The 24,531-nt window shown below is 35.4% G+C and overlaps 1 protein-coding gene across 3 annotated transcripts in view; it reads right to left on the bottom strand.

The window, feature by feature from the left end:
• Positions 1-24,531, bottom strand: part of SLC35A3 (solute carrier family 35 member A3) — a 42,451-nt gene that overhangs the window by 7,719 nt on the left and 10,201 nt on the right. For 2 of the 3 annotated variants that reach the window (XM_018045813.1, XM_018045815.1), the window contains exons 2-7: positions 9,077-9,281; positions 6,913-7,067; positions 6,717-6,839; positions 4,239-4,410; positions 3,181-3,299; positions 1,375-1,508 (exon numbers count right to left, since the gene is read on the bottom strand). In XM_018045813.1, the coding sequence (XP_017901302.1) occupies positions 1,375-1,508; positions 3,181-3,299; positions 4,239-4,410; positions 6,717-6,839; positions 6,913-7,067; positions 9,077-9,281 (908 nt within the window). Of the gene's footprint in view, positions 1-1,374; positions 1,509-3,180; positions 3,300-4,238; positions 4,411-6,716; positions 6,840-6,912; positions 7,068-9,076; positions 9,282-18,848; positions 19,221-24,531 lie in introns of those variants that run through there. The other variant, XM_018045814.1, reaches the window with a different exon arrangement.

Raw genomic sequence — 24,531 nt, 5'->3', positions numbered from 1 at the left:
ATAGAAAGATAGCTAAAAGCCAAACCAAATAGGCCATTGATGGTGACAACTTTTGAGTGACAAGGGAAGCAATCAGAAGGTGCAATCAGAAGGTTCCTGAGTACACTGATTTTGAAAATAATCATTCTGGTTACTGAATGGGGAAAATTCAGAGACACAGGTGAAGAAGCAAGGAGGAAAGTCAGGAGCCTATTTCCTTAATCTAGATGACAAATGAGGGTGACTTGGATCATGGTGATAGCATTAGAGGTTGTGAGAAACAGTCACACTGGCAGTATTAAAAAGGAAGAGTTAATAGGATTTGTCTCTGCATTAGAATGACATGTGAGAGGACAGTAAAGAGAAGGATGACTTTACTTCGCTGAGAAAAGAAAAAATTTTCATACATTTTAACATTCTCTTCTAAAACTATCTATGTCCATATCTATAGACTCTGCCTTCAAAGAAGGATAAATTGTGTTCCTAAGTTAAAAGGCCTAAGCAATTGAAAGAGTGAAGGTATGTACAACAAACTGAGAACCCTGACAGAGATGGGGAACGAGTTATCTAGTAGACACTGAAGAGAAAATAGACAAACAGACAATTATATATAAAGGCCTGGAGCTCAAATTTAAATTTGAAGTTATTTGCCTATAAACAGTATTTAAAGGCATGAGAATAAAGATCACCAAGGAACTGAGAGCAGATATAAGCCCAAAGACGAATGAAGAGAGTATTCCAAAGTTTAGAAAATGAGATGATGAAGAGGGAGTGAAATTACAGGAAACTAAGGATGGTATCCTGGAATCCATTAAAATATAATCTCATTACCCTGGGATTACAAGTTAACAATTGTAGATCAAACAGCGCTTTCTGTTATACTTTCCTATTCTCTCTCTGTCGCTCTCTTGGTGTCTGTGACACGACACAGTCCCGGGTCTCCTGCTTCAGCCACCATTCTTTCTGCAATTCTCTAGACTATTCTTCTCCCTGAAGAACTTTCTCATGAGCCACCTTTCAAAGATGACTCAAATTATCTTATAAACAAATTATCTTCTTCAAGAATGTCACCTCCTTTCCTGGCTTAAGCTATATTAATTGTTAAAATGACTTTATATGACTTAATCATTTTTTAAAATATGACTTTTAACTGTGGGGGAAAGACCCCTATTCAGATCTACTGGGGAAATTCTGGCCAGCCAAACTGTATGAAAAACTGTTTAGTGTTAAGACTTTCTTTCATGCATTTAGTTTGAAACCCTTTTAAAAAGATAGTTAAATGAATCTTACTATATTTCTTTAAAAGCTGTAATAGAACAAAATTTTTCAGATCAGATCATATGAAGGACTCACGTTTCTAAATAAGATCTAAAGAAATAGAAAAGAATACACTACCTGGTTGGTACAAAATCTTGTAGCCAAAAATAAGATATTAGTGTTGATAATATTATGGACAAAGAGGTTGCAAATCCTTTCAAAATGTTATCCGCATACTTAATAACAGCAGCTATTACAAGGCCTCCCAGTGCCTGCAGAAGTTTTAAAAGATTATTTTTTAAAATAGACACATATAAAACTGCTTTTCAAAATACTTTTTTGTCCTATAATCTAATTCCATTAAATAAGTGATTTTTATTAAAATTTCGTAACATATGAGCATCTAGGTTTTGTTTAATAGACTCTCTCTTTCAAAAGGTATCGGATAAAGTAACTACCAGCAGAATCTGTAGTTTGTTATAATAGAGTCTGACCATATTATGAATAAAATATCTATCCTTATCCAATTTAGTTATTAAATATCACTTCTTCAGACAAACATGGGAAGATTGAATACTCAGATTACTGAAACATTTTTATTTTTGATTAAAAATAAAATGTAACGATATTTTACTAGCCTTTTAATTGCCTAACTTGGCTTTCTTCCTCGAGTTTCTTCCAATTCTAATCTACCTTTCAAATTGCTGTCAGAGTACTCTTCCTGAAGCACTTTAATCACTCTCTTTAAGAGCATAGAAGGAACTTTCTGCCAAATCCCTCTCAAATTCCAAATTGCAGCTACTTAAATAATGGTTTTACCATATCTCAGAGTTTTGTTTTCTACCAAACCCTGGAGAAGGGAATGGCAACCCACTCTAGTATTCTTTCCTGGAGAATTCCATGGACAGAGGAGTCTGGTGGGCTACAGTCCATGGAGTCGCAAAGAGTCAGACACAACTAAGTGACTTTCCCTTTATTTCACCAAACTCTACGTATCAACTCCCAAATCTGAGTTACCCACTTTCATTGCACCTCTTCAAATGGTAAAAGCTTTAAGAGAGAAAGTCACAAATGATGCCAATGAGCTCACTATAAATAGATGTTTGAGTCCTGTTATTTCTTGGCAGTGCTCTCATTCTTCTATTTTCTCCCTCCTACCAGCTGTACCAAACCTTTTAAATTCTTCTCAAGTCTGTAGTCTCTTCTTAAGGAAAGAGGGCTTTCCTCCTCAACAGGATAAAAGCCATCAGAAAATCTTTCTCAAATTTTCTCTGAATTTTCACTTAGCCTTATCTCCTTTTCTCTTATCTTAAAAATAGAAGTATCCTTCCTCCTTTCAAAACACAGTTATCCTTTGCTACCTTCTCACCCATCTTCCCTAAGGGACTTTCAGCGCCAAATATCTCTAGAGAAAGGCTTTGTGAAGGCAGAGACCTGTATCTTCATTTTGTTTCCTCCAGATTACTTAATAAGTATTTTTTGAATATGAAATTATTCAACCATTGAATAATTTCAAGTTATAAACTGAGGTTATTTGATAGGGATACTCCAATATGTGATGAATATTAAACTTTTAAACTGTTACAGATTTAAATATCTAGATCTGCTTCTTGAGCCTGAATAAACTGACTTTAGACTTGTGAAATAATTAGAACTGTAGAAAAATTAAAAGTTATATTTTTCCTCAGCTTCAACTCTTTTATTCTTTTTTTTTAACTCTTTTATTCTTAATCTTGCATTTTCATTATGTTAAATTTAAATACCATAAAGTTCACATTACAGCATTTAGATCAGTCCTATTTTAACTTCCCTGAATAAACTAGATATAACAAGAGTACTAACAGGAGAAGCCCTTTTTCCTCCTATCAGTACATCATAGCTATTTTGATTTTCTATGTTAAAATAAAATTTATTAGCATAAATACAAAAATTTAAATGCTTTACCTGAAGAACAACAACTATCCAGGTCAGTCGATTATATCCCTGGAAAAACCCATTCTTTGACACCAGTTCTCCATCATAAACATATACACCCATTAATCCAAATATACTCCCAAAGAAACCTTAAAAAAAAAAAAGTAAAGTCTATGTTATATGTCCTTTGGTTTGTCAGGAGAGATATTTTTCCATTAACATTACAAATAATTTTAAACTTAACTTTTCCATTTTGATACAATTTGATTAAAAGTTTTTTCAGTTGTATAATTATATAAACTTAGAAAAAATATACTTAGTACTATATTATGACTAAGAAAAAGACATGGGAATGTAAAACAGAACAGATTACCAGCTTTGCAGCACTGAAAAATTAGAGTGTATACATTACAGGACTGTATCGATATTCCATTCAAATATTTGTAAAATGTGCACTTTTTGTATATTTCATTGTATCTTCCTATTGCTAGATCTATATTTTCATATATTCACATTCATATATGCAGATATAATAACTCAGGTATGTGGTATGGCATTTTTCTTTATTTAGAAATTTTGGATGTATGATAAGTAATATCCAAAAAGTTAGAAAAGACACAGTCAGCCAGAGGCAACATCAGAAGGTTGTTACTGAAGTCTCACCGTTATGGAAAAGTCAGCTCAATGAGTGAAGGAAATGTGTGTTGTTCACTGCTGAATCCCTTACTTCTACCACAGAGCTTATGGTAGACTTATGCCTTGTGACTACTGGAACCAAGATTTCCTGGAGCAATCCTAAGCTATGAATAAAGAAATGGTTATACTACAGGAGCCACCTCTTTAGGGGGAATTCTCTGGTAACATACTCAAAGAGTGCAGGGTAACCCAAATTTCTAAATAAAGTCATAACTAATCAAAGTATTCTACAATGAAAAAGGAACCAAAAGGGGTGCGACATGTTCTAAAATTTTATTTGCAGCAACTAGCAGTTTTTATAAAAGGTTTATTTAATTAAAGATACATAGACATCTTTAAATATAACAATATAATCACTTTAAAAGTAATGTTAGAAAACATTTCGAACTTACCAAGTTGAATGTTTCTTATCCACACTGACTGTTTGGTTTCTTTTAAGATTTTCTCAAAGTAAACCCCAGCAAAGCCACTTGAAAAGCATGCTGTGAGAACTGCCATGAGGCCTACGAATTGTGAGCCAGCTGACAGTTCCTTAGAATTAAGCTCTTGAGAATCTGAGGGCCACTGAACAAAAAGAAACAACACAAGTTTAATTCCTATAATATTTTACAAAATACATGTTTAGAGCCCACTCTTAGACCTTAAGGTAAAAGTGCAACCATTTCTATTCCCGGGGATTACAGAGGAAAGCTTTTGAAAAAACCTTAGAATCATTTTTTTTCCTATAGTGATATTGCCTTTACAATCTATAATTTCAAAAATACCCTAAAAAAAGAGCTGCTGTTGCTACAGTTTAGTCACTAAGTTGTGTTCGACTCTTTGCAACCCCATGGACTGCAGCCCACCAGGCTGCTCTGTCCATGGGATTTTCCAGGCAAGAGTACTGGAGTGAGTTGCCATTTCATTCTCCATAAAGAGAGAAAGAGAATGAATAAATGCACAGATGCACAAAATAGCCTCTATAAGCAGATCAGTTGTAGAAATTCAGAGTGTGAAGTGTTGGAGCAGCAAAAATAAGTCCAAAGTGGTTGCTGTATTATGGAAGGTCCATATCAAGCTAATCATTCTGAGCTTTATTCTGTAGATCAGTGTTCCTAAAACTTCACTTATTTCTCTATCCTTCTCATCGTTTTTGCCTACCTGAACTATTAGTTACTTGATTTTTTTAAATACCTCACTTTTAAAAATTGAATACCAACTACTTTACCTTAAGCAAGACCTATGAAAATAAGAGTTTGATATGCCAATTATATTTCAGTAACACTCATTTAAATAAATAATGATTAGAAATACTTATTGAAAATATACAATACATACCACTCTCTAAGGAAAGTGAATGCAGGGAGAGGGAAGGAGGACTTTGGATGGCAGGAAATTGACATGATTAGATTTATTTTAAGATAGCTCACAGTGGTAAATAAGTGGAGGCTGAATTTTGGGTGATGGTAAAAAACAAAACCAAACCATCAATTAGGAAGCAAAAGATTACTTGAGAAACAAAGAAGTCATGAAATGGGGAAATGTTAGTAGAGACAGACAAGGACAGAATCAGGAAATATTAGAAAACAGTCACACAGCAAAAGAGACACAGATGTATTGAACGGACTTTTGGACTCTGAGGGAGAGGGAGAGGGTGGGATGATGTGGGAGAATGGCATTGAAACATGTATACCATCATGTAAGAAACGAATCGCCAGTCTATGTTCAATACAGGATACAGGATGCTTGGGGCTGGTACACGGGGATGATCCAGAGAGATGATATGGGGTGGGAGGTGGGAGGGGGGTTCAGGATTGGGAACTCATGTACACCCGTGGCGGATTCATGTCAATGTATGGCAAAACCAACACAGTATTGTAAAGTAAAATAAAGTAAAAATTAAAAAAAAAAAGAAAACAGTCACAAAGTCTTAGTGATTAGATGTGTAGGCTGAAGGAAGCCTCTAGGACAACTCTCAGGCTAGGTAAATAATGACTAGAAAAAAATAGAAATAAAGAACAGGTTTGGTGGGGGAAAGGTAAAGTTTAGTTTTGGATACACTTGGTTTATAAGGCCTACTGAAGTGAAAAGTGAACTGTTAGTCGCTCAGTCATGTCCAACTCTTTGCGATCCCATGGACTGTAGCCTGTTAGGCTCCTCTGTCCATGGAATTCTCAGGGCAAGAATATTGGAGTGGGTAGCCAGTCCCTTCTCCAGGGAATCTTCCTGACCCAGGGATCCAACCCAGGTTTCCCGCATTTCAGGCGGATTCTTTATTGTCTGAGCCACCAGGGAAGCCCACAACCAACCAAAGATGTCCAATGGGCTTTCAGATATACAAATGTGAAACTAGAGGTGATAACCAGAGTTGATGACACAGATCAAGAAACTATCAGCATATCTATTAATAAAAACATCCAGAAAGAATGAAATCTCAAAAAATAAGGACATAATTTAAGAGAAACAATAAGCCTATCAACAACCCCAATCTCTAATGTGTATATGAGGGAAGAGGACCCCAGGAAGGAAACCACTAAGGAATCATTAGAAAGATGTGAAAAGAACCAAGAAGGAGTGTATCAGGGAAGCTGACAGACAATAGGAAGGGAGTGACTGATCTCAAATGATCTGATACTAAGTAAAAATCAGCTTTGTTTTACAAAGTGTCTTATTTCCCTAAATAGACTATTCACTTCTTTGACTCAGATTTTTTGATTTTATTTCTTTGTATCATTTATAGTCCCAATGTGGTATCTTCCTCATGGGGAAGCCCTCAAAAACAGATGTGAGAATAAGCATTAATTTGCATCAACAAATAACAACCATACTCTCCAAAATGAGATTTTGAAACTGTGATAAAAATGAAAGTTATACTTATCTTGAATAGTTACCTGTACAAAAGCAACTCCTGTCATCAAAATTACTAGGGAGAGCCACTGGTACACACCTAATTTTTTACTAAGCATTGACACAGAAAATAGTGCAGTTGTAAGAATTTTCAACTGATATGTGACCTGAAAAAGAAAACAGCTAATATTATTGTTTGTCTGTTTCTTAGAAGGACTACTAGAAATGTATTTTAGATACCTGATAAGTAGCTGCATCGAGATTTGACAGTGCCACATAGAGTAAATTATTCTGAAGAGTATATATCCCTGATGGAATAGCAAGTTTAAGCGTTTCCATAGGTTTATTTAGAATTTCATCATGTAGTATTCGATTCAGTGCTCTTAGACTACATTCTAGGAAAAAACACGAAATGGACAAAATCAGTAATTAAGTAACTCTGAATCCATTCCATAGTCTCTCTCAAATCCTTGTTTTTTTCACCTGTAAAAAATGGAAATTCAGCTACCTATTAAAATACTTTGATGTCTACAGACATACCTCAGAGAGATTGCAGGTTCGGTTCTAGACCACAGCCATAAAGTGAGTATCACAATAAAGTAAGTCACAGAACTTTTTTGGTTTCTCAGTGCAAATAAAAGTTATGTGCACACTGTATGATAGTCTGTTAACTGTGCAATGGGATTATGTCTAAGAAAATGTACATACTTAATTAAAAAATACTTTATTGCTAAAAAGTGCTCATTAATATTTGATAATGCTTCAATTTGTAAAAAACACAATATCTGGAAAATATAAGGTATATCTATACCTTTAATGATGCTAATATTTCAAATGTTAAATCTTAGAAGATAGTGTATTAGGAAGTGCCTTATCTTTATAATAATATATATCTTTCATTGGGAAATAAATCAAATTGATATGCACACATATATATTTATGATAATAAAAATCTCACAGTATTGTCAACCAAGTATTCTTACTTTATCATAGCAACATTATAATACCTTGTATTTTATAGTATATTCTATCATCAGTCACTCATGCCAATTAATAATTATGAAGACTTTAATCATAAAATGGTATCGGTTAGGAAGCAGGTTTGGCTCAAACAGCAGAAAACTCAACCAACACTGGCTCAAACCCACAGGGATCTGTCTCACATTATCATGAGTCCAGGTCCAAAGCTGCTACAGCAGCTCAGTAATATCATCAGCGACCTAAGTTCTCTCTCTCTCTTTCTCTCTATATATAAGGTTTTTAATTTCATACTTTTCATTTATTGTCTACGTGATTTTTCCAACAGGTTACCAAATGACTGAGCACCTCTGGTTCTTCCTTTTGGCAACCAAAAAAGGAGAGAACAGTGGCCTAGCAGGCATCTTCTTCCCTCTCACTGATCAGGACTGTGTGTTGCCTAACTAGCCCATGCTGCAAGGGAGCTGGAAAATCAACCCTTTTCTTTTATATTCTCCACTTTAGAAATAAGAAAGGGGGAAAGGAGTTAACAGTGGACTCTGAGAGATACATAATCTCCCAAAGAAAGGAGAAAGTCTAAGGAACCCTACCACTCTACCAACAATGACACTTTATAGATGACTGTCTCTCTCAACACAAAATCTGAAAACTTTGATTATGAAAACTCTTTTAAAATGAAAATAACTTTTAAAAATGCTGCTAGATATTCATCCTTTCCTGACTCTAAGATAGTAAAAAAATTATGTAAGTAATTAAAAATTACCAATATTTTTTCTTAGTTTTGGCAGAAAAAAATCTAAAATATTAGCTCATTCTTAAAATTAAATTTTTAAATAATTAATGTTATCACATTTTTCTTATTAGCAGTCTGAGGGTATAAAATTGAGTGTTGTGGCTTTAATTTGATTTTTCTCATTGCTAGAGAGGTAGAGCATCTTTTAAAACATTTATTATTTTCTGAATACAAATGCAATCTCTTTTTGTTTCTCCCAGATCAATACACTCCAGCTACAATGGCCAACATGACAGTTTCAAAAGTATACAAAATTTACAAACAACCCAATTCAAAAATGGGCAACAGACTTAAGCAGACATTTCTCTGCTGCTGCTGCTGCTAAGTCACTTCAGTCGTGACCGATTCTGTGTGACCCCATAGACGGCAGCCCACCAGGCTCCTCTGATTCCATGGGATTCTCCTGGAGTGGGTTGCCATTTCCTACTCCAGGGGATCTTCCCAACCCAAGGATTGGACCGGAGTGTTTTGTGGGTCCTGCATTGCAGGCGGATTCTTTACTGCTGAGCCAACAGGGAAGTCTTATACACATATGTATGTGTGTGGATGAATAACTCCAAAACAACTAAATAAACTTCAGTGACAAAAAAAAACAAAAACAAAAAAAACCCACAAAAAACCCTAGATACCTACTGCTATCTTTGTAGACTAATAAAACGCAGGCCATTATCTTCAGAAGTTCAGCAACAACCACAGCTGTAGATGATAGATAACGAGGCCCCTCTTCTTTTAATGTCCTAGAATAACGCATCGTTAGAACCAAACTGGTAGTCTGAAAGACCAAAATTCCTAAAGAAAGGTATTTTAGGTTGGCTGACATTGTTTTATCTTCATTTGCCTGAAAAACAAAATATACAGGGCAAATAAAGTTAGAAAACATAGAAATTAGAAACATTAAAAAACAGTAAGATATGTCTCATTCCAAAGAAGATAAAGCGCATTCCACCCTATTTTTCCTGCTAGTTACAACTATAAATCTTAGACCAAAGACAAAGCAATTATAAGACGACTCTGAAAAGGTGAAAAAATAAGGCAAACTGGCTAGAGACTGCAGATCTTGAGTGATGTAGCAGCGAATTCCCTGAGATTTTTGCCAATCATGTATCTCACCCTGGGTGCTATAGCAGTTCACAAACTGGAACCACCAGCAGATATAGGTCAATAACAAAAAAGCCGTAAGAAAAAACCCACCGTCTCCAACCAAGGACTGGGAAGACAGCAGTCCTACAGGATGCGACCTTCCTAACTGAGTGCTGTGTAATCTGTGGGCTCAGCCTTGCTGACCATCCCTAACTTGCCCAAATGACCACAGAGTTGGTGGCCCTCCCAGCCCCCACCAGACACTGTAGCCAAACAGATCATGGGGGCAGCCACTCCTGCCCTATACAAGGTGAATGTCATTGAAGACACAGCGCCATCCCTCCCTCTCCAGTGGCTGTCTATTTAAGTAGGAACTGAGGTCTCATAATGCTCTAAATGCCCAGGATACAATCCAAAATGAGTGTACTCATCACACTAAAAGACAAAAAAATCTCAACTAGGATAAATAAGAACAATCAACAGGCAACAACACATAGTTAGTACAGGTGTTGGAGTTATCAGTCAAGAATTTTAAGAGGTCACTACAAAAATGCACCACCAACAAGCAATTATAAACATTCTTGAAATAATTTTATATCTACATCATTGAAAAAACAAAGTAGAAGTTCTCATGTACACTTCATCCAGCATCCCCCCAAAATAAAAGAAGCAAAGCTCCAATATTTTTCCTAAAGTAATTTAATATTAACTCTAAGAGACTCACTTTAAATATGAACATACAAATATGTTATAAACTAAAAGGACTGGAAAAAGATAAGCCATGATAAAAATAGCTATGAGAAAGTTGGAGGAGTTAGATTAGTATCAGGCAAAACAAACTATATAAGAATTATTTTTAGAATTAAAGGACACTTCATAATGATAAAAGTCAACACATCAGGAAGATATTATAAATGTACATGTGCTAACATAGCTTTAAATACATAAAGCTGACAGAACTAAAAGGAAGAACATGTAAATCTACAGTCAGAATGTGGGATTTTAATCCACCTTTCTCAGTAACTGATAGAATACACACACACACACACACACACACACACACACACACACACACACACACACAATCCAGTAAGAATACAAAAGATCGGAATAACACCATCAATCACTAAAACTCTGCAGACCTGGAGATGATCCACTAAGACCCTCCTTCAAGGAAGGACTTAATGTAGTGTGCATGGCCAGTGAGCTGCCTCTCTGCCCCAAGCCACATCTTTGCTTCAAATTCATCTAAAGATTCAATCTAAAAAAAAAAAAAGAATCCCTGAAGGGTTTTTTTTTTGGTAGAAACTGACAAACTGATTTGAAAATTTATAGGAAAAGACAAAGGACCTGGGCAACCAAAACAAATTTGAAAAGGAAAAATAAAGTGGAAGGGGTTAAACTACTGAAATTCCAGACTTACTATAAAGCTCTAGAAATAGACTGGTATTAACATAAGGACAGAAGAATAGATCAATGGAACAGAATGAACTCCAGAACAAGATCCACACATATTTGGTCAAATAATTTTGACAAAGGTACCAAAAAGAAAGCATAGTCTTTTTAACAAATAATTCTGAAACAATGAGCTATCTGTAGTTTTTTAAATGAACCAATATTTATCTGCCTTGTGCCAAATATTAACTAGAAATAGAGCTGTTATAGAAGCTAAAAATATAAATATTCAAGGGAAAAACATAGGAGAAAATAATATCCACATTTCTTACAAAACGCACAAACCACAAAAGAGAAATGTGGAAAAATTGGACATCATCAAAGTTTAAATCTGCTCTTCTGAAGATACTGTAAAAATAATGAAAGGCAAACCACATCATGGAGGAAAATATTCTCAATACAAAAATCTGACCATGGCCTTGTATCTAGAATGTATACAGAACTCTTATAACACAATGAGTACGAAAAAATTACCGAAATGAAAATGGACAAAAGATTTGATTAACATTTCACCAACAAAAGATAAAATGGCTAATATGCCCATGAAAAAATGTTCAATATCACAGTAATTAGAGAAATACAAATTAAAGCCACAATGAGATAAATATATACCTATGAGAATAGATGAAGTCTTAAAAACTGATGCTACCAAGTGCTGAAGAGGGTTTAAAGTGAAAAGAACTCTCAATTTTGCTAGTGGGAATGTAAAGTGGCACAACCACTTTATCACGCACCTATCTCATTCTTATAAATCTGCGTGAGCAAAAGAATCCTAATGTGAAATAAAACAGTAGCATTTTAGAGGTGGAAAGTGTTTTATAAATCATCCAGTACAATCTATTCATCTTACAATAAAGAAAACAGTGAACAGAGAAGTTAGATGACTTCTTCAAGGCCTTGTACCTACTAATTGGAAATAGGAGTTATAAAGGCAAATATCAGGTTCTCTAGATCACATTACATGCCACTGTAAAATTTCAAAGATTTCCTGGTGGCCTTTTATCTCTGTATAAAAGGAGAATAAGTTGCCAGCAATCCACATTTGGCAAAGGTATTTGATTTTCCTGGAAAATGTTACAAAATTATTTCAAATCTGTTCAAGAAAGTCTTTTGTTTATTCTGTACAACTAAAACTCTGCAGTGGCCACAGGACTGGAAAAGGTCAGTTTTCATTCCAATCCTAAAGAAAGGCAAGCCAAAGAATGCTCAAACTATTGCACAATTGCACTCGTCTCACACGCTAGTACGAAGGCAATGGCACCCCACTCCAGTACTCCTGCCTGGAAAATCCCATGGACGGAGGAGCCTGGTAGGCTGCAGTCCATAGGGTCGCTAAGAGTCGGACACGACTGAGCGACTTCACTTTCACTTTTTACTTTCATGCCTTGGAGAAGGAAATGGCAACCCACTTCAGTATTCTTGCCTGGAGAATCCCAGGGACAGAGGAGCCTGGTGGGCTGCCATCTATAGGGTCGCACAGAGTTGGACACTACTGAAGCGACTTAGCAGCAGCAGCAGCAGGACACGCTAGTAATGTAATGCTCAAAATTCTCCAAGCCAGGCTTCAGCAGGACGTGAACCGTGAACTTCAGATGTTCAAGCTGGTTTTAGAAAAGGCAGAGGAAACAGAGATCAAATTGCCAACATTCACTGGATTATCGAAAAACCAAGAGAGTTCCAGGAAAACATCTACTTCTGCCTTATTGACTATGCCAAAGCCTTTGACTGTGTGGATCACAATAAACTGTGGAAAATTCTGAAAGAGAAGGGAATACCAGACCACTTGACCTGCATCTTGAGAAATCCGTATGCAGGCAAGAAGCAACAGTTAGAACTGAATATGAAACAACAGACTGGTTCCAAACAGGGAAAGGAGTATGTCAAGGCTGTATATTGTCACCCTGCTTTTAAACTTCTATGCAGAGTACATCATCAGAAACACTGGGCTGGAGGAAGCACAAGCTGGAATCAAGATTGCCGGGAGAAATATCAATAACCTCAGATATGCAGATGACACCACCTCTACGGCAGAAAGTGAAGAGGAACTAAAAAGCCTCTTGATGAAAGTGAAAGAGGAGAGTGAAAGGGTTGGCTTAAAGCTCAACATTCAGAAAACGATCATGGCATCCGTTCCCATCACTTCATGGCAGATAGATGGGGAAACAGTGGAAACAGTGTCAGACTTTATTTTTTTGGGCTCCAAAATCACTGCAGATGGTGACTGCAGCCATGAAATTAAAAGATGCATACTGCAAAAAAGGAAAGTTATGACCAACCTAGATAGCATTTTAAAAAGCAGAGACATTACTTTGCCAAGAAAGGTCCATCTAGTCAAGGCTATGGTTTTTCCAGTGGTCATGTATGGATGTGAGAGTTGGACTGTGAAGAAAGCTGAGCACTGAAGAACTGATGCTTTTGAACTGTGGTGTTGGAGAAGACTCCTGAGAGTCCCTTGGACTGCAAGGAGATCCAACCAGTCCATCCTAAAGGAGATCAGTCCTGAGTGTTCATTTGAAGGACTGATGTTGAAGCTGAAACTCCAATACTTTGGCCACCTGATGAGGAGAGCCGACTCATTTGATTAAGACCCTGATACTGGGAAAGATTGAGGGCAGGAGGAGAAGGGGACGACAGAGGATGAGATGGATGGATGGCATCACTAACTCGGTGGACATGAGTTTGGGTAAACTCCAGGAGTTGGTGATAGATAGGGAGGCCTGGTGTGCTGTGGTCCATGGGGTCGCAAAGAGTCGGACATGACTAAGAGAGTGAACTGAACTGAAGACCATAATGTACATATTATAACGGGAATACTCTGATTTCTTTTCAAATGAAAATGTAAAGGTCAGATTCTAAGCCAGGATATATTACTTCTACAATTTGGCTTTTCCACTTTCAAGTATATACAACATCAATATAAACATTCACTGTGATAATACAGTTCTTGATATTCTTAGTCTCTCACAATGTTATTTTTTATTTTTCTAAGTCTGTGAGAGAATAGAAAAAAATATACACTGGTTTCTGGCCCTGGCTCCTGAAACCCTGGTATTTCCCTAAGTGATAAGGCCACTAGGAGCATCTTTTGTTCTAATATTTGGTCTTTGACCCCAGTTCCTGACACATTGCTCCTGAAATCCTCATAATTTTCTGAGCGATAGATGTGTCTTTTGTTCTAATAAGGCAAATTTGGGTGGGCTTCTGGATGAGTCCTGAATGAGAGCTGCTCAGCAGAAAAAACAAGCCATGATTAGAAGTGTGGAATTTTCAGCCCCATCTCTGAGCTCCCCTACTCCCCCATTGTCTTAAGAAGGCATTAGGGCTGAATATGGAGTTAATGATCTATCATGCCTACATGATGAAGCCTCCATAAAATCCCAACAGTATAGGGTGCGGAGTGCCTCCAGGTTGGTGAACACATCCGTACAGGGAAGGTGAAGCACCCCAAGTCCATGGGTACAGAAGTTCCTGTGCTGGGAACCCTCCCAGACCCTGCCCTAATCTTCATCTGATTGTTCATCTGTATCCTTTATCATATCCTTTAATAAACTGGCGAACATAAATGTTTCCCTGAGTCCTATGAGCCACTCTAGCAATTTAATCAAGCCTGAGGACCTCTGATTTGTAGCTAAATCCAAGTCAGTTGGTAACTGGGGACCCAGGTTGTGATCAGGATATGAAGTAGGGCGGGAGCAGTCTTGTGAGACTGAGCCCTTGTGAGACTGGGATCCGACACCATCTCCAGATCGGTAGTATCGGAACTGCCGAAGGACACCTAGCTGGCGTTGCAGAGAATTTGCCTTGGTGTGGGGAAAACCCCGACACAGATTTGATGACCAGAAGTGTCAGAAGTGAAACATTCTGTATGAGAAGCAGAGGAAACATGCAGGAGGAAAGAGGGATGTTGTTTTTCTAATATGAAGTTAAGAAGTAAAATATATGTAAACACATGATTATTTGCACTAGAGCACCTGTAAAGAATTACAGTTGAATTTACAATTCTGCCTAAAGGAAGAAAAAAAATTCAAAATGAAAAAAATCAAGCATTTCTTTTTTTTTTTCCTATTTCTTTTTTTTCCAGTTTAATTGAGATAAGATATCTAGTACTGTATCAGTTTAAGCAGTACAACATGACTTTCATGTATTATTAATTTTTTATCAAATAAATTAACATCAATCACCCTTTGCAACCCCACAGACTGCAGCATGCCAGGCTCCCCTGTTCTTCATTATCTCCCAGAGTTTGCTCAAACTTATGTTCACTGAGTCAGTGATGCCATCCAACCATCTCATCCTCTGTCAAGAAGTGTAATTCTAAGACAAACACTTAGTTTGATTTTAGAGTACAATATAGGTAGAAGTAAGTACTTTCATTTAATACAACTCCTATATGCAAAGCAAATATATAAAAACAAAATAGATGAAAACAAAGATTATGTTCTGCTTCTATAAGACTGTTTCTTCATTTCAGAATCTACAATATTTTCCCATTATAACTGAAAACAAACTTCTAACATTTTCATGTTTAACATTTAATTTCAGTCTCTCCTACATTTTTTTCTCATTGCCTAATCCCCCTTCTTTTATCCTTTCAGGTGATACCAATCATCTAGTTTCCAGGTTATTCTTTGTTTCATAGAAATTTCCTATCCAAGAAACTTACATATCAATAATCAATAAGAAACTGTTATTTCCCAAATGTAGCCATATTCAGTTTACTGTCAAAACCCTCATGTACCATTCAACAAATTAACACCCATGTTCCTTTAAAGACCCCAATTACTAAGCTCCCTGAACCCACCTGGAGTTCAGTGAGGCTCTCAGATTTAGAGCAGTATTAGAAGGGTCAGGATGCTTAGATGCTCCACTTTCACCTTAAAGCTAAGACATGAAAAATGTATTGTTCCTGATCAATAAACAGCACTATTTCATTCTGATGACTTTCTTTGGTTCGGTTTGTTATGGTTTTTCTAAAAAAGCATTTATTATTTTATTTACTTTAAAAAGTAGTTACTGTTAGTGAGAAAAATGTAGAAACAAAAATTATATTGAACCCAATCTCACTACTCAAAGACATATGAAGATATTTTGACATAGATTCTGTCATTTTTTCTTAAGTTTTTGGGAAATCTCTAAACCTGAGGACATTAGCAGCAAAGATAATAAAAAGTACCTAGGCCATTTCATATTCCCACTGAAAGGATTTCAACAACTTTTGGAGATTCTTAGTTACATAGGAAATAAAGTCTTGTAATCAAAAAGTTCTAAATTCTCCTAAAACAGTAGATCTTTCTTGAGGGAAAAGAATGGATTTTAAAAATATAATAAAATACAAAGAATGTAACAAATGTCCACAATTCCACCACCTAGAACTAACAAATATCAATCTTGTCACATTTGCTTATCTTTCCTTTTTTAAAGGAATAAAACATTACAGTTAAAATTCTCTCTAAGCCACAACTCTAAGTCTTATCCCTCACTGTGCCCCTATTAACATGTGTTTGGAGTATGTATTTCTGTGCACTTTTAAAATTTTATATACCTACACAGAAATATGTGTAAGCTTAAATATTTAATATATACACATGGCATCAAACTTTTAATATAAAATATTTCAATATTTTAAACATTAATAGAATTATATCTATATAGAACATGTAATAACATAATATACAGTATATTAATATATTATATTAAATATATTTAATGTTTTATATTTACTATACACACCTATACAAACATGGTATACCTTATTTAGCATCTTCCTTACTGTATTCAGCATTGTTTTGCCTTCTATGTTGACATACAGACCTAGTTCATTGCTTTTAATAACTCTATAACGTTCCATCAAATAAGCGGGCCTTCTATTTACCCATTCTCCTACTGATGAACATTTAAGATCCTTTTTTCTCCTTTTAAAGATTTAAATTTAAAAATTTTCTTAACATTTTTCAACAAGTAGCTCCTAAATATTATATAAGCTAATTTGTTTCAAGCTATTTTTCTAAAATTTAATATTTTATATGACTTCTCAGGTCTCTTCTAGTTCTAACTATACACAATTTTATTTCAATTTTTTCATCCAGAAGTATTATCTCAATATTTAAATTGTAAACTTTGAGGACTTCCCTGGTGGCACAGTAGATAAGAATCTGCCTGCCAATGCAGGGACACAGGTTTAATCCCTGGTCTGGGAAGATTCCACATGCTGTGGAGCAACTAAGTAGTTGTTCAACAACTACTGAGCCCACATGCTGAACTACTGAAGCCCACACAGCCCGTGCTCTGCAACAAGAAAAGCCACTGCAATGAGAAGCCTGAAGCACTTCAACGAAGAATAGACTCCGCTCTCTGCAATTAAAGAAAGGCTGCACAAAAGCAACAAAGACCCAGTGCAGAAAAAAAAATTACATTGTATACTGTGAGTATACATATAGCAATATATAATGTATATTAACTATTATAAAGTTATTAGTGTATAACAATAATAATGTATAACTGTAATGCTGGTGTGTGTATACTATAAACATACTAATCTGATACAGTCACACTGCAAGTCCTTCTAAAAGTCCTTTGCACAGGAATATTTCAGGATTTGCTTAGTCACTAGAAAAGATCTTGTATTTGCTTTCCGATCACTATTTTTCTTCTGAAGTGCCAGAGAAGTTTGATATTTACAAAGTTGAATTTTATTATTTTTAAATCCCTTCTCACTTCTTAAAAGAAAAATGTACAACAAAAACTTCATTCACCTAATAACCCCCATTCATTCGTATTTGATGAGTTTGTATGATGATTTGGTTAGAATTGTGTGTAAAAAATATAGTGAACTTATTAAGAGTTCGAAAAATTCTCAGTAATTAATAATCTTCAGGGGAAAAAAAAGGTTTTTCAAAAATACTAGAAGGTTTAATTAAGCATATTTGATATGCTAATTACATATCCCTTATTTTCATTCAAGTAGCTCCCTAAGATCTTTGCCTTTATAATGCTTTGTCAACCAATTCTGAGTTACTTAAAGGCTTTAAACAGTTTAAAAAATATATATTACATAAAGTATATTTATCATTAATCACTACTACTACTTTCACCCTTATGTTAATCAGGGTGAGTGAGACATTATTTGTTTGTTTATACCATTATTATTGCACTAGATAGGCATTAACCAAATTCTGAAACATTCAATTCTATACTCATGTTTCTCTTCAAACTGAATCTTTTGCCTTTTACTAAAGATTCTTGTTGGGGGGGATTAGTATGAGTGTTACTTCAATTGTTTGAGGCCTTGTAAGATAAACAAGACTGGAAAAAACAAGAAAAAAACACTATATACTAAAAATTTCTATTTATTTTTTACTTGTAGATAAATCTGAAAATCAGCCTGGCTACAAAGTTATTTCCAATAACTTATATGTATAATATTTAGGTCTGTGTATGAAGCCCATTATTCCACTGAGACAATATCTGTATTTTGCTGTTATGTCTCCAGCCACTAAAAGTCCTGCAAAACTAAATGTTTAATTAATGTTTTTAAATTGTAGTACAATTTATGTGGATTTTTAAAGACTATTAAGTACCTAAGGAATTCTGAAAATTAATTTTCCTTTCATTATAAAAACAAAAGGCTAAATTTCTAACTTAAGATTTCTTAGAGTGAGTTATTTTTACATTTTCTAAATACTAGTTCTGAAATACACTTCCTAAGTATTATATATCACACATTATTGATGCATAATAGAGAACATATAAAAACACACATTATAAAGTGGTATGCAAATATAAATTCAGAGTAGTCAGAAACAGCTATTAGTATAAAAACAAACCTTCCAAGTATTTTCTAAGTAAATGAACAGAAAAAGCAAATACATACAGAAATGCTGACTTCAGCTGCAATTTTTTGTCCATTATCTTCCATGATGCCAAAACTTTAAAACCGCAACCTATAACTGTATGCTAAATAATGATGAACAAAATTCATCACACCTGGCATGTATATGTCTTCTTTCCAAACTATCTCAGTAGAGATAATATTCCCCCCAAAGTTGCAACTTCCAAGTTGTACTTGAAGTTCAATAATATTCCTGTGGAAAATTCAAAAGTCTTATTTTTTTATAAAAGTGAAAAGACACATAAGTTAAAGGTACTTTGTATTATCAATATAGTCAATTTTGTTTCTACAGTAGAAATAATAACTTCCACTAAACTAGTGAGCTTAAGTTCACTCTTGAGTGCTTAAGAAAAGCAAAATCCTGTTCAGTAACACTTAGCAACTGACTCTACAGTCTGTGGTTCCTATTACATTCTAAGTTAAACAACCTTTCATTGTTTCTCCTCCCTTTTCTTCTTCAAGGTGCCAGGTTTCTGTGTACATAAGACAATATCACCTGTATGTAAGTTAGAGTACTGTCAATTTTTAACTTGATTTTTTCTTTATAGACTGCAGATTTTTCACTTCTACATTCAGATAAAATCAATAGTACTCAAATATTCCTTCAACTTCACAAATATAAAACCTCTTTGCATTCTAGTTTTTAGATTAAAAATTGTCCAGTATTATCATACTCTTTACGCATGTTAATGACTGGGGAAACATAATGACCTAAAAAATATAGCTCTAAGATTCCCTTCTACTGTGAGGTAGGTGCCACGTGAAAAGGTACTCCTTTCTCACTCATCCATTTCCCTACCCCTTTGCTATTCTACCACTTTCTGCTGTGGTCACATCCTGCCATTGACAGCTAAAGGCTGAAGTTAAAAGGCATTCTACAAAGAACAGAGGCTAGTGTACAATCCAGGTTAGGGTCTGTAGGGTGGCAAAAGTTGCCACCCCAAAGTATCTCTTCAACATGCAGATTATTTCAAGCTGAAAACAGTGAAAGCCCTAAAGACTCAGCAAGAAACTTTGACCTTTCCCCTAACTGAGCGGGGAAAAAAAAAAAGGGAATTTAGACAGAGGGCCTGTTCCCAGAATATCACCAGAGATATCTGCAAGGAATATGGGCTGTGTGTGGTGGAAACTCTGGGCAGAGCCTAGAGATCATAGTGCACTCTGAACCACAGTCACTGCATGGCCCAGCAAATATTTACTTAGCAAACTTTTGCTTTTCCATCTTCATGTCAATTGCTTTCCTGCTCTTTGAAGAAACAAACCACTACCTCCAACATCCTCTTTTGTCTTTAGCTGCAGAGGGTATTTAAGATGAGGGTTTCAGCCATTTTGACAAGTTACTCAGTTTTCCTGGGTCTCTGTATGTACATGTGTTATTAAACTTTTGTGTGCTTTTTCTTTTCTCAATCTATCTCATGTCAATTCAATTCTGAGACCAGTCAGAAGAACCTAGAAAAATTAAAGGAAAAATTCCTCCTCCATGACAGGGTCACAGGCACTAACCATTAGGATAGTTTCAAGACTCAGGAGATGGGGTCAGAAGTAGAATATAAAGGTATCACACAATTCACCCACCATGTTTAAACACATACATACCATGGTCAGGCACTATGATGAGCACTGGATGTACAATGATGAACAAAACAAATACAATCTTTTTCTTCGGAGGGCTTATCCTCTAGCTTGGAAGACAACAGATTATTCAAATAATTTAAGAAATAGTATAAGGATGCAAGGGCTTCCCAGGTGGCTCAGTGGCAAAGAATCTGCCTGCCAAGGCAGGAGATGGGGGTTTGATCCCTGGGTCAGAGAAGGAAACAGTAACCCACTCCAGTATTCTTGCATGGGAAAACCCATGGACAGAGAAGCCTGGCAGGCTACAGTCCATAGGGTCGCAAAAGAGACACGACTTAAGAGACTAAACAACAATATAAAGGTGTAAACTGCTATGACACAGTGTATGATAGGAAAGTATCACAGGGAAATTATAGTCCTTGTATTATTACTGTATACAGTAATGGTTAAACTGAAATACATTTCCCCAAATCCCCTTCTCTATATGGTGCTGGGTCAGAATCAACTAAACACAAAACCTGCACAAGATTTGGAAGGCAGAGTGAATGAAGCAAGAGGCATTACTCCAGAAGATTCTCAGAGTTAAATGTGATGATACAGAAACAAAGGTGCTAGCAGGTTCCATTCATCCTCTCTTCCCTGCTCTAAGTCAACTCTTCCCAACTGCTGACCCTACTGAGCAACAGTTCCTAATCCCTAGAACCTGTAAATGTTACCTTATTTGGAAAGGGGAATTTTGCAGATGAAATGAAGTTAAGGATCTTCAGATGGGAAAATTATTCTGAATTAGCTAAGTAAATCCTAAATGCCAATGCAAGTGTCCTCATAAAAGACAAAAGAGGAAAATACAAATACTTAAAAGAAGGCTTTTGCTATGGCTCAGAGGGTAAAGAATCCACCTGCAGTCAGGTGAGAAAATAAGTCACAGGTTTGATCCCTAAGCTAGGAATATACCCTGGAAGAGGAAATGGCAACTCACTCTGCTATTCTTGCCTAAAAATACCCTGGAGGGCTACAGTCCAAAGGGCTGCAAAGAATCGGCCATGACTGAACATTCATGCACGAAAGAGAAGATGGCACTGTAAAGATGGAGGAAAAAGAAATTTGAAGATGCTGGCCTTGAGCATCTGGAGTGATATTCCAGACTGGAGTGATATAGCCACAAACCAAATAATGTTGGCGCCCACCAGAAGCTGGAAGAAAAACTGGAGTGGATTATTCCCTAAAGCCTCCGGAGGGAACATAATCCCTCTGACACTTTGATATTAGCCCAATGATACTGATTTTGGATTTCTTGCCTGCAAAACTGTGGGAGAATACATTACTCTTATTTTAAGCAATCGAACATGTGGTAATTTGTTACAGCAGCCCCAGGAAACCAAACCAAGCATCTGAGTCTATAATGAAAAAATGTAATTGTTCTCCAGTCTTTGTGTAGTCGGGAAGAATGCATTTACTATGTGCTGGAAGAAGACTGGTTAAAATTAAGCTTTCAGTACTCAAAAGAGTTATTAATAAGTTAACAGGAAAACTGGGTCATACTGAAAAGTGCATAGAACAGTTCCTGGCACATAGTATGTGCTTAATAAATATATTTTTTAAAATAAATGCCAAAATCAGTAACAAATCAAGGATACCAAAAAATGAGATATCAGTCTAGTGATCATCCATCATGGAAAATCTGAAGCCTATCCACTTGGTTGATAAAACTAAATGATTAATAATAACACTTCTACAGGGAAGGTAAAGACTTGACAAACATTACAAAGTAATTCTACTACAGCTAATTTTATAAAACATCAATTTCTTTGCTATTTTAAAGAAAATAAAGGCAAAAGAAAGTACAGATTACATGTTTATTAGTCTCTGTTTTTATAACCAGAAATATTAATAGTAGATAATCAGAGATAAATGTACAAGCTAGAAAACAATTTTCCAATTTTAAGCTTTCTGTCGATATTCAATTACCCTCAAACTGACTCCTTTAACATGATTTACTACCCAATTTCAGGTATACTACATTTGTCAAAACATACCATCTGAAATTTATCTATATATATGTAGAAAGTCAAACAAAGTCCTATAAAATAGCTTTGATTTTCAAGCACTAATATTAATAATAGGGTTCTAGTATTTTCTAACATTTTAAAAATGTTTAAGTATTAAACTGTACTAGGGTAATCAAGAATAATGTCTAGCTCTTTATTTAATTCAGCCTGAGGATAAATCTTTAAGATAAGGGGCCTTAAAATATTTTTCTTTGCAGCCTTCACAAATGGTTATAGTTTTAGAAAAATATGTTTATCAGTGAAAATAATTTAACTGAAACTTCACATGAATTGTTACTGATAGTTTATGGCCTGGCAAACTGTCAAAGATTTTAAAAATTTTTAAAATCCTAAGCTGTTAATTTGTGCTTGGGTAACTAATAAAAGATTACCACACTCCTATAAGGACAAAATTCCAATATTAAAATTCAAATCCATTCTAAATCTGACAACGCAACCACTCCCAAGTAAACCTATAATAGTCTTAGTAGTTTCTATTTGCTATGGTTGTATTAACTACATAGGATATAAAAATATTTTGTTTTATGCTTGTTTTTTTGTTTCCAAAACTTAAAAAAATTTTATTGAACTACTGTATAGTTAATTTACAATGGTTTCTGGTATATAGCAAAGTGATTCAGTTATACATGCATAATTATTTTTCATTATAGGTCATTATAAGATATTGAATATAGGTGCCTGTGCCAAATGGTAGGATCTTGTTTATCTATTTTATACATAGTAGTTTCTATCTGCTAATCTCAAACTCCTAATTTACCCCTCCTCCTGCTTTTCCCCTTTGGTAATCATAAGTTTGTTTTCTATGTCTGTGAGTTTCTGTTTCTATTTCTGAATACAATATGAATCTATCTCATGCTCTGGTTCATTTCTGATGGGGAGAGCCTTCAGGGTTTCACAGCTCTAAATCTACCGTCCATATAGCAATGTCTTAATAAAATGTGGATCTAATCACACGGCTTTCCTATTTGTAAATTTTAACTGAAATACAGTGCCGGTCACATTTTAGTCATTTACTCTATGCTAGATTTATAAAAGAACAAATAAACTCTGTAATATGTAAATTCTCAGAAGAGAAAAATGACCCTGTGAATTAAGTCTCTCTGTATATACATAAAAAACAAATGGAACTGGTTTTCATTAAATATTTTCTAACAGTTGCAACTTCACAAGAGAAGTTAAATTAATGAAATAACTATTTACTGAGCACCTGCAACCAATCAGACATTGTGCTAGGTGCTTTATAGGCATCATCTCACTTAAAACTCATTTAATCTGTAAAGGAGATACCACTCATTTGACAGATTAAAAACTGAAGTTCTGAGATATTAAGTCTATAACTTCCTTTGCATAATATGCCAGAATTCAGATACGAAGCATGATTTCTCTCAGTCAAAGCTACAATTCATGGCCCATGAATTTTTGCAAGGAGTCTATTGCATGGTCTTTGCAATAATGCCTAAGTGTTGAAACATGTCTAAGTTTTAGACGGTCAGTCACCATAACATTAGAGTATGTCTCCACCAGACTGTATAACTTCACATTCTATCTCCACATAACCATATCCAAGGCAAAACACTTAACCTCTGTTCCTCCTTTCTCTTACCTGTAAAATAGGAATAAACAATAGTATGTACTTCATAGGATGGTTTAAAGGATATAATTCACAAAACAGTCATTATAATTCTACATTGCCTCATCTGAGTATGCACTGGATAAAACAGTCAGCAAAAACAAGACCGGGAGTGGACTGTGGCTCAGATTATGAACTCCTTATTGCCAAATTCAGACTTAAATTGAACAAAGTGGAGAAAACCACTAGACCATTCGGTTATGACCTAAATCAAATCCCTTATGATTATACAGTGGAAGTTGAGAAATAGATTTATGGGCCTAGATCTGATAGACAGAGTGCCTGACGAGCTATGGACGGAGGTCCGTGACACTGTGCAGGAGACAGGCAACAAGACCATCCCCAAGGAAAAGAAATGCAAAAAAGCAAAACGGCTGTCTGGGGAGGCCTT

Source organism: Capra hircus, chromosome 3 (genome assembly GCF_001704415.2).
Source record: "Capra hircus breed San Clemente chromosome 3, ASM170441v1, whole genome shotgun sequence".
NCBI lineage: Eukaryota > Metazoa > Chordata > Mammalia > Artiodactyla > Bovidae > Capra > Capra hircus.
This window is presented reverse-complemented; position numbering and strand designations above follow the sequence as displayed.